Raw genomic sequence first — 11,462 nt, 5'->3', positions numbered from 1 at the left:
AGAGAGAGAGAGAGAGAGAGAGACAGAGAGAGAGAGAGAGAGAGAGAGAGAGAGAGAGACAGAGAGAGACAGAGAGAGACAGAGAGAGAGAGAGAGAGAGAACCAGCTGCCATATGTCCTCTGTTAGTTGAGTTCTTGTGTTTATGATGTGCAGTGTGTTGCTCTTGAGTAGAGATTATGTCACTAACAGCTCGAGATGAGGAAGCACTTCACACTGTGGTAAACAGTTAGCAGGCAATGAAAGACAGAGAACCGCTGTGACCCGTGGCGGTGGGGAGCCTGACCCGACCCGACAATATCACTCTTTCACCATTAAAACTGCGGCCGTCTGTTATTGTTAAAAAGTTAATATTGTCTAATGTAGAAGTGAGAACACGGCCAGAATGATTATACAAAAGATTCATGTTAAAAAGCTGCATTATTTGAAGCACAAACATTCACGGGAAACTATGGAAAGCCGGATTTGCTTTTAATCATTCTCGGGATATTCATTTTTAATATCAACAATTACATTTTTCCTAGTAAAATTATAATTCAAGAATAGACATTATCACTTGTAACCACACAATTGATGTCAAAAATAGTAAGAATTGCATTTCTGCTATCTAAAATAAGATATTAAACATGCAAGAAATGATCTGAAATTGAATTTGATTGGCAGTCTATTGTGATATTTAACTAGTAAAAATGCAATTACAGATATTCAGAATATTAATTTTTACTAGTTGAAATTAAATTTTGAAATCAGGAATAGACATGTCTAAGTGATGATATGATTGTTGATATCAAGAATTCATTTTACTAGTGAAAATGTAAGTACTGATATTAAAAATTCAATTTCCTGAGAATGATTTAAAGCAAATGTAGCTTGCCATAGGAAACGTTTTCAGAACATTGACTATAACGTTCTCTAAAAGTTCTCTCATTGCAATAATAATAGTGATAAAAAACCTAATAAAAAGATTGACTGCGGTACAGACATGACACTCCTCTGCAGAGTTAGATGGATTGTGGGTAATCACACTCAGCAAAAAAAATCCCTTCCAGGGCAAACCAGGAGGTTTAGTCACGTTTTCGCGTGACTGAGGTTCATATAAAGAGATCGTACCATAATTTGCTTGGTTTGGGTCTTGTCCAGCAGTAAGGGGGTTTTCTGTATGATGAGGGGGATGAGCCCTCGCTCGAAAGCTCCTCTTAATATGGTTCACATTTCTCATCTCTCACTAAATGCGGCACGAATCATCTTTCATCCTAATCGTATTGATCTGTACAAACACGTCATCGGACGCTCACACTTGCATCAGTGTTTGCTTCCCCGAGGGGCTTCCATTCCATCACATTTACAAACTTCCACAGACACTTACACTGAAATGAGTGTCGAAACCGTAGACAATCGAAAGCGTTGTGTGGAAAACTCTCATTTCTCTTGCTCATAAATCCATGTGGCAGACTTACATTTGCTAACCATTAAAGAAGTCAGAGGAGATCATCTTCCAAACCAATGACTGTTTGTCTTCTATTGAAGTTCAAAGCACACGGTTGAGATTGAATGTTTCTCATATGGATTCATACCGTAGCTGCCGTGTTTTAAGACCATCAAAGAAAACGCGGTGTTCATGCTAGGATATAGACCTCTTTGCTAGATGTAAGCACTGGTCCAGAAGCACTTTTCATTTATTTGTTATTAATATTTTCTTCAAATCTCATTAATCCTAAATATATTTGATTAACATTTTAAATCGGTTATTCTGTCGGTTGTTTCTTGTTCAAACGTTTGTAACTAAAACAGGAAGTTCTTTTGGACCAGCGTTGAACATTACTGTCCGATTAAACTGCTACGGACTATTATTTTTATTTTGATATTTTATTTATTTGTATTATCTGATGAAAAATGTGCAATAATATCATACGTTGGATCATTTTAGAATATTTTGTTTTTCTATTTTCTGCACCGCTTCTAATGTATCTATACTCTTTGTTTAAATGTTTCTTTTAATTCTTTTTAATATTATCTAATAAAACATTTGCAGTAATATTATGTATTATATATAAATGATCATTTTATTTAAAAAAATACTGTCGTTTTAAAGGTTTTTTCTCTATTTTGCAAAGAAGCCAAATTTTGAAAAGTGTTAGGCTATAGAAATAAGTTTATATTAATAAGAAATCAACATGAAATGGAGTTCACAACCCATTGTACAGTTCTCGGGGCTGGACTTTTGACATAAGCTGAAAAAGAAAGTATAAAATAGTGTTTTAAAAAGCATATGAAATGTGAATATTTGAAATAATAAACAAGAAAATGCATTAATAAAATAAGTAAAATCACTCTGATTCCACATCGATTTAAGGAGCCCTGCAGAATTCACTCAAAAAGAAAATATGCTCCGGTTCTTGATGTTATGGAGATAAGCTGAGCGTTTCATTACCATCATAAATCACTGTTGATGACGTTCATTCGGCCAACACAAACACTTCTTGCTTCACATCAGTGTATGGCCCTAAATGTTTTCATCTAAGTGGTGCTACACATTCTCAACTCAAAACGTGATATGGCTTCTCGTGGAGCTCTGATGTGGGGAGAAATACCGTAGTTTGTTTTTCTTTTACGTCATGGTTGCTTCAACACATCGGGTGGAGTCGGGTCGAGGTGCTGTGACCAGTTGTGTGTTCACCGGACAATGCCAGCATGGACCTGGACGACGGCCTACAACCACAAGCACAACCTGAGCCCTGGACAAAGAACCTCTTCAACGCTCGCTCACTTTTCCTCTCCGCCTGGGTCCCGTCACCTCCAGGAGCTTGGAAATGATGACAGAAGATGACATCTGCAAAATAAATGAAAAATAAACATTGAAGATTTCCATTACAACTTTCATCTGTACTTACCGATGGGTAAAGATGCTGTCCAAGAGCCCTGGGAAATAACTTGGTACTTCATTAGACATCGTCGCAATGTTCAGTACAAACATTTTAATTATAAATAAAGTGAGCTTATTTAAGAGCTGTCTTTTTCCTATTCATTCGTATGTTGTGAATCGTACAAAAACATACGATTACTAGAAAAAAGCAATACTAAAGCTTCACCCCTAACTGTAAGCAAAAGATAATCATACTAAAATGTACGAATTTGACAATATTAGCCAAAGCGTAAAATAGTTACGCTTTGCCGTGAGACTTTGCTGGTTTGTCAAAGAAAGAAGGATACAGATCAAATCTGTTTTTAAAATTACAACCACACTTTTTTTCTAAAATCTTTAGCAAACGTTTCACTCGTACACTTCGCAACACAATCTTGCAGCAGTTTTAACTGGATTTGTATGTTTTTAGTACGATCTGCATTCGCCATAGTGACGCCATAGGGTGAGGCTCATTCTTGCTTCTTTTCTAATAATTATATGCTTTTGTGTGAGTCACATAGTATGAATTCATACAAATTCGACACCTCGTACAATACAAATTCCCGTGAGATCGTGCCGAAATGAATCGAACCAAAATGCAACACGAAATAATATAGAAACGCTTTGTAAGTCTTTTAAAAATAGATTAATGACGCTTGTTAAAAGATTATCATCTCAATGCCCACAAGACAAAATCATGTCAATTACAGAATTTAACCTCTCCAAGGATCTTACGGCTAATTTCTTTTGGCTTGGGCACTTTAACTAGAACAGACAAGGAGAGTCAAAGCGATAGTTCACCCAAAAATCATGATGTCAGTCGACGCGTGTGTGAGTTTCTTTCTTGTGCAGAACACAAAAGAAGAGATTTTGAAGAACGTTGATAACCAAACAACAATGGAACCCCTGAAACATTTCTCAGAATAGCTTCAAAGAACGACGAGTCGTAAACAGTATACAGGTTACAACCCACGATGGGGAATGAAGGATGAGAGAATGTTTACTTTTGAGTGAACCATCCCTTTAAGGCACGATACTACAGCAAGGGAATCATCAGCTCGTGCCAGGACAGGATGGGAAAGGTTCTTGTCCTCACAGGTACGCATCGAGTCACAGCCAAGAGAAAACTGATTTAATTACATTCTAACCCCAAGACAAGCGCAGACATTCCTGAGCACCGCAAGGGCAAAATCCTTCCACCTGCAGTCGGCGAGCTCATTATCTACACAATAGACACTGTGTCCAGGTAAATTACTTTAGATATGCAGCATTAGCCCGGGGAAAATGGAACAGGAGCGGGGAAGCGGGTCATGCTTCTCTGACGGTGTTGAATGAACTTCATGGGGTTCGCTTGGGATTTTTTGGCCCGACTAATTTCCCCGAGACTCGCTCAATCGAGCAGCTGTATGTGATCTGCTCTCCAAACGTTAATAAAGTCACCATTCCCAAAACCGCGTGTTCATTGATTCCCATGTATGCTTTGGATAAATGTGTACCAAATGCATGAATGTTAATAAAAGCAATAGCATTTTCAATTAAGACTCTTTTATGACGCTCTGCTCTTCATGTCTGTTTTTATTGGCCGTCACTTACGCTAAAGTTTATGACAGTAGCTGCACATCTGCTAACCCTCTTACACTTTATAGACCTCGAGATAAAACTGACAACTTAAGCTCTGTGGAGACAGTGTTAGTACAGGTTTCTCACTGTTATCTCTCCGGGTCTTTGATTCTAAAACCAAAGTCAAGAACGGGATACTCGGTACGCTCTTATGTTAAAATGAGATGAAAACCATCCGTAAGAAACAAATCACAGATGAGATCTTTCTAACATATCGATTATTTCTGAGAGATGCAACTGTGTCACAGACATTTCTCCTGAGAAAATAAGTCGGAAATCTCACAAACGTCTCTGTCATTTGAGTTTTAGAAGAGATGTCAATAATGCTTTGTCAAGTGTCCAAATCAAAAGTCAATATTATTGAAGATCTCAATATGAGCTCAACCATTTCTCAACACATTGACACAAATTCAGATGATTTTACCTCTACAATCCACATTCACTTTACACTCAACACTCCTATTCGTTTCTCGTTTTACTTCTAAACACAACTGAGAACTTCAGCATCAAATCTCCTGAGAGCGGAAACATTTTTTCCTCTGCAATTCTTGGGGGCTGTCCGAGGTGGGTTCAAAGCACAGGTTTCCCTTAAAAAAAACCTCAAAGACCTCTTTAAAATGGTCCTATAGAATTCCCACACAGTCTAAAGCCGCTGGATGTGGCTGAAGTTAGTGATTAACCATGATCAGGGTCTTATCTGTGAGTTTGGGTCCGTCACGCCCAGCTCATGTTGACATTCCTGTGGACCGGGCCCTGTATGCAAACACCCTGACCCTTCTGACAGATGGAGAGCACGACGGCAGTGACGCTCTGATAGACCTTTCGCACATATCGACACCACAGAATAAGTTTATAGAGCAGATGCTCATCACGGTTTCTCATGAAGAGAATAAAACAGGCTTCTGTCACCGGAGACCGTGTGGAAGGTTTGGCGCTTAAGAGTTTGAGTCGGAAACAAAGAGAAGGTTTTCGCTTTTCATGTATCCGAGTGACGGCATTTTGACACTCAAAATAATAAATTGAGAAATTGAGCAATCTACTCTAACAAGTTGGTACAGCCACTTTGTTTTCACTCAAATTTGAAACTTTAAAATGGTTTCGGTTTATTGATCAAATAAAACACTGGCCCAAAAAAGATGGAAACACAATGAAAAAAAGAAGTTTGAGGCACTAGAACAAAAATGAATTGTTATAAAGCAACAGAAAACTAAATCAAATTATGAACGCATATAACAAAAGAGCTAAACATTGAACTACAACGAACAGAAGCTGAAAATAAAATATGTATCAAACTAAAAACAAAACCATTACAACTCATTTTGATCTCAATTGTCAAATGATGTTTGAACCAATGTAACCGTATATCAATCCAAATGTTTGTCTCCATGCTCTTATTCGGTTCAACGTCGCCTCGTTTTTGTCATTTCTCCCTAAAGGAATGAAGTAGTATGGGTTACGAATGAACCAACAACTTGAATAATTCACACACAAAACAAAAGCCCACGATGGGGAGTATAGCAGGAGGAGCATAAATATAAACTGAACCAAAACAGAGCACATGATAACTTAACATCCACAAAACTAGAGGTTCAAGGCTTCAAGACAAGTTACGAACATGACACAGTACTAACCAAATCAACCGAATCAGCACGGGACAGCAGACACAAGCACATTATATGGGAGACAGACAAAGGGTCATTAACACGGGACAGGTGTGGCTAATGAAACACTGATGGGAAGCTAATGAGGAAACGAGAGGGCGGAGCCAATGACCAGACCCGAGAGAACACACGTTATGTCATGACCGACAATAATATGTTCCTCGCCACACAAAACACGTGGCGCTGTCATGATCCGGCCACTAGACTAGGAAATCAAGACATAAGGAGGGAGAACCAGGACCGAGAATACCCCTAAATCACCAGACAGCAAAAGAGAAATCTGTTATATAGAAACATTAAATATAATGTTTCAAAATGGCATACTAACCTTGTGCCATGATCCATGAGTAAATCCAGCAGTATTCTGTATCATGCTGGCAAGGATTCTTCAAAATCTCCGCCTATAGAAGTCAGAATAGTAACACAACATCTGAAATTCATCAAGCTAGAAAGAAATTCCAACGTAAGAATAGACATTTTTATGAAATAAATACAATTCGTCCAAACGTGCTTTTTAATAAAAATTCCCTGCAATGCTTTGCCTCTTTCAACATACTATAACATCATTACTGTAAACTGAGGGATGAGACCATGTAACTTTTTTTGGTCATTTCTAGCATTTCAAGGCCTCACCACAGACGGACGAATACTGTTAAGTATGTAAACAAATAAATCTGACAAAGACACAGAGGTTCACTTTTTCTCTTTAATTTTACAAATCTGGCAGGAATGCTTCAGAACAATCTAATTTCATTTGTCTGGAAGAACATGAACATGATTCATAATACTTTTGTTTGAAGGATTTCATTAGATTCAATGAACAAAGTTGACGTGGTTATAAAATACACTGCAACCGTTGTCCAGTATTCATCTAACTCAAATGCAACTTTCAACAGCCGGATAAAAACATCGTCTACTATAGAAAAGGGATTAGCTGACTATAAAATGTACATTACTTTTGCATTTTTACTTTAACATTCACATTTGTAGATATACATACATACACAAAAAAACGTAAGAAATGCAAATCTTTCGATACCAGCTAGAAATAATTGTACCGTCGCCTCGCTGAAATGTCATTTTAAATGACAAAATGAATCATCATTGTTTCTATTGTCATCATTAATATTACCTCTTTATTACTTTGATCTTTTTCGTCATTTAGATTTTTTTTAAACATAAGTCAATAAATTAAAATGCTATCTCTGTCCCTGAAAGCCAATGAGCGACTGTGTGTTAGCAGTGAGAAATGTGTGTTTGCAGGACTCGACATTTAACTCGATGTGTATGGAATACTTACATAAGAAAATGAAATCAACATTGGAGTTTTGTTGATCTTAGTTGATGTCTATAACATTTTGATCGGACATTTGTATGCTAGTGCACTGCGGTTAGCGGTTAAAATGTACAGTCTCCAGGAAAAACACTAAAATATTGACGCATCACAAGTGTTTAATATCGAGTCTTGCTGTATTTGTGTGTGTATGTCTGGGAATATAATACAAACATATACATGTGTCTACATCCACATGTGACTCTGGGGAAAACGGGAGGAATTGTTCGGAAGTCCGTACAAAAAATATTTCATTGTAAATATATAATATATATTTTTTACATTTTTGAATATATTTACAAATATACCCAGCACTATATACCATGTATTATTTTTTATCAAAAAGAATAACTGCTTGGGATTTTGTATGATAACCGTGTTATCGAGATAAAAACAGAGCATAAACATGAAAAATCAACCGGAGGCAGTGTTGTTATGTTCTTCTTGTGTTAGTCGTACGAAAGTCTCTCATCGTACACGATTCCTATTTTCTCTTTCTGTCTCCTAAGAGTTCAGTTCAAGTTCTCCATTTCATTTCTCTCGGGAACACAAGAGTCCTGGAATGCAGAATGATGGATTGGAATGATGTTGAAACTAATTCCAATATAAACAAATGGGAAAAAGCGTAAATATAAACAAAAACACAAGAGGTGGGAATCGCTCAGCTCAGTCGAGTCACTAAACTTCACTCCTCTCCTTTTGTTAAGAGCTTGGTCACGTGTTCTTGTGTCTCTCATAAAAAAGCACACATCCTTTCTTATGTTTTTAGAAAGCAGCACCGTGGTCACTTAGCCTCCCTCGAATGCTCTGAAAGTCCAGCTGGAGGAGTCTACAGGCACCATACGGTTAAGGTCGGGAACAGGGAATTGTGGGTAACTGTCTTTAGCTTTGAGAACTGTGAGTGTGGGCTTGGATGTGGCACGTCTGGAGGAGTCTGAGGAGGGCGGCTCATGTTTTTATGCCTCCGTTCATGTGCTGGTACTTGGGGAGGCAGGGCTCGTCTGCAAGGGGATCGTGGGAGAAGACGGAGTCGTCTCCTGAGGAACAAGAGCTCCGTGTGTCGGGAAAGCTGGGGGAATACTGCTCCACCGGAGAACACAGGTCCAGATATTCCTGAGCAAGGCAAAGAAAAAGTGATGATGTTATCGGTAAAGGAAATCGTAGATATGTATAGGTAGATGTCATTCGACCGCTCCATACAAGTTCCAATATGACGGACAATTTTGTGAATGGAGAGGCGTAGAAATTACGTATTTTTATAAGCTGGTCCCCTCAACCGAAAGCCTATCCATTTTTCACGTAGAATTTTGGGAGGTAGCAAAAAATAAGATCTGTGATTAACAAACGTTTAGGATGTTTACACGTTTTGTCTGTCAAGACGATCTTTACAGATTAACACAATATTTGCTATTTTTTGAAGCCGAAATACAATCGGCAGAAGTAAAAAGCTCACACCAATCCTCCGACAACTTTCTCAAACTTTATAAAAAGCGTGTTATTACTCCGTGAATGAAACCCCAACAATGATTTGTACACATGATGCATTATTTGTGAGCTTGATATGCGCGATGACGTCTTAAGCGGGTTGTAATTGGTGTGTTTTATGTGATAGATTAAAACGAGAACATATTTAGAGGTTTTGTTAACCACAGACCTTAATTCGGGCAATTTACCAAAAACCCATTTAAAGACATAGACTTTGGGGCGATGGAACTGGAAGTCTTAAAATGCTAACTCGCTTCTGGGATTTGCATACAAAAATATGTCATCTCTGCGGCACTCAATAGCGGCTCATAGAAATGTAGATGTAGATGAATCTATGGCAGTAATAAATAAAACAATAAAGCATCCATCATGCAATTTATAACACTAGTAAACATGCTATTTCTGCAAAAATGCAGCAAAATAAAAATTCAACGTTTTCAAGAACAATGTCAGTAAAGTTAAGGACCACCCATATTTTCAAAATGCATATCTACTACACGCAACGCACAGCCTGCGTACGACCCTAACATTCACAGAAGACCTTTCTTCTTCTTCGTTCCGCAAACAAAACTGAAGCCGTTTTCCCTTTTTGTGGCTGGTACTGAAATATTTGACTGGAGGAAGAGGAGGGTTTTAGGTTGCTGAAAACGAGCGTTGGCTCAACTCTCGCTGCTCAACACAAGGCGGATCACGTTTCTAAAGACATTCACATCTGTGAACGGTTTACGAACGGGGGGAGAAAGCAAAGGCACTTTATTACATTTCAGGTTCAAAAACAAGAGCGAAAACGGCCCCATCCACGGCTCCTCTGACAAGTTCTGACAGATTTCCATCCCTCACGGATATACCGAACGACAGCCAGGGAATGGAAAGAATGGACCGGCGGTCCGACGGAGGGGTCCGTCTGATACTTGAGCAACGCTAGCCTGGATGAAATCAAGCACATGCGATTCTCGACCTGTCAGCTGACCGTAAAAAGCCATCTGACGGTTTCCTTTCCCTGGCCAATTTTGCAAAACGTTGCAAGCTGGAGTCGGGGTCGACATGCTGTACGTTTGATGAAACGCAGACGTGCAGGGAAAGCGCCAGCGGTTTTACATCCGTTTGCGCTGTATGATAACACGTGTTTGTGTGAAGGTGAACACGCCTCACCTCATTGGTCGCCAGAGTTAAAATCCGGTCCAAATCCTCCACCAACTGTTTAAATGTGGGTCTGTGTGAGGAGATGGCGTGCCAACAGTCCTTCATCATCATGTACCTGAAACGCAAGCAAAAAGACATCATTTATCTCAAATCATTTGTTCAATTGAAAGTCGTGAAGCTAACCACCATAAACATTAAGAGAGGAAGTCTTTTCTCTATATGTTTATTTCTTATAGTAATGTGAATATGATTGTTGCTCAAAAGCTTTTGTATTAAATCTACGTTCATTGACTCGAATCGAGAAATGAGAATCAAATCAAGTGGAATAAAGAATCAAATCGAGAACTGAATTAAGAACCTAATCAGCATCTTGCGATTCATAGTCGAATCACGACATCTATACCTTCAATATAATGTGTGATACACAAGTGATCTCCCTTCCGCATTTTATCGTTGATGTTTTGTAAAGCGTCATTTCGATATGTTTGATCGGGCAGCTTATCAACGACAGACAGATGAGGAAATGTCTCACAATTCGTTGGTGCAGTTTGCAGGTTTGTCCATGCGATGACCCTCTTTCAACAGCTTAAAAAGCTCCTCGACGGGGATTCCTGGATACGGCGAACCGCCGAGCGTGAAGATCTCCCACATCAGAACCCCGAAAGACCACCTGGAAGACATACACAAAACACACGCGTTCAACACAGCGTTCCTGGCGACCAACTGATCACGGGTTGTATGTCTGGAATCTATCTACTGTACGTCTCTTTGGATGGACCGTCCGTCAAATGCAAATTGCGTCACCAAAGGGAAGATATCGGATGCCTTTTTATTAAATAGAGCAAGAAAATCCAGCTTCTCTCACCGTGCCTTCCCCATCCCCAAAATTCACATGAAGAACGCTCAGTGAAAATAAAGCCGCCTGAAAATCCCAATTTGTGTTTTGATATCTGTACAGTAGTGATATTTATTGGCTCTAACAGCGCTGTGACTGTATGAATCTGTGAGTGGTTGACATTTCAAAGCTGCTCTTTGTCCTCCGTGGAGAGCCACAATGACACATATAGTCTGAGCCAAAACAAACATTAATGGAGTCCCAGAGGACACTACCGTCCAGCGGGTGAAGGGGGCGAGCGGGGAATGATTTTTCAACACATGCCAATTCTGTTACGTCGCCTTTGGCGGGAAAACCTTTGATTCATCAGACACGAGTTATCGGCTTTATAAAATATAGCTCTCTCTTCTGCTTGAACAATTTATTCTGCATATCAGAAGTGCTAGGTTAAACGATTTCAAAGCACAATTTTATAGCTTAAGAGA

The 11,462-nt window shown here is 39.0% G+C and overlaps 1 protein-coding gene across 4 annotated transcripts in view; it reads right to left on the bottom strand.

Annotated features, from left to right (window-relative positions):
- Window positions 1-6,875: 6,875 nt before the first annotated feature.
- Window positions 6,876-11,462, bottom strand: part of fgfr2 (fibroblast growth factor receptor 2) — a 36,160-nt gene continuing 31,573 nt past the window's right edge. For all 4 annotated transcript variants that reach the window (XM_079473130.1, XM_079473128.1, XM_079473129.1 and 1 more), the window contains 3 exons: window positions 10,675-10,812; window positions 10,152-10,257; window positions 6,876-8,627 (listed from right to left, as the gene is read on the bottom strand). In XM_079473130.1, coding sequence (XP_079329256.1) covers window positions 8,463-8,627; window positions 10,152-10,257; window positions 10,675-10,812 — 409 coding nt within the window. In that variant the 3' untranslated portion in view covers window positions 6,876-8,462. The remainder of the gene's footprint in view (window positions 8,628-10,151; window positions 10,258-10,674; window positions 10,813-11,462) is intronic.

Source organism: Barbatula barbatula, assembly GCF_947034865.1.
Source record: "Barbatula barbatula genome assembly, chromosome: 14".
In the NCBI taxonomy this organism is placed as follows: Eukaryota; Metazoa; Chordata; class Actinopteri; order Cypriniformes; family Nemacheilidae; genus Barbatula; species Barbatula barbatula.
This window is presented reverse-complemented; position numbering and strand designations above follow the sequence as displayed.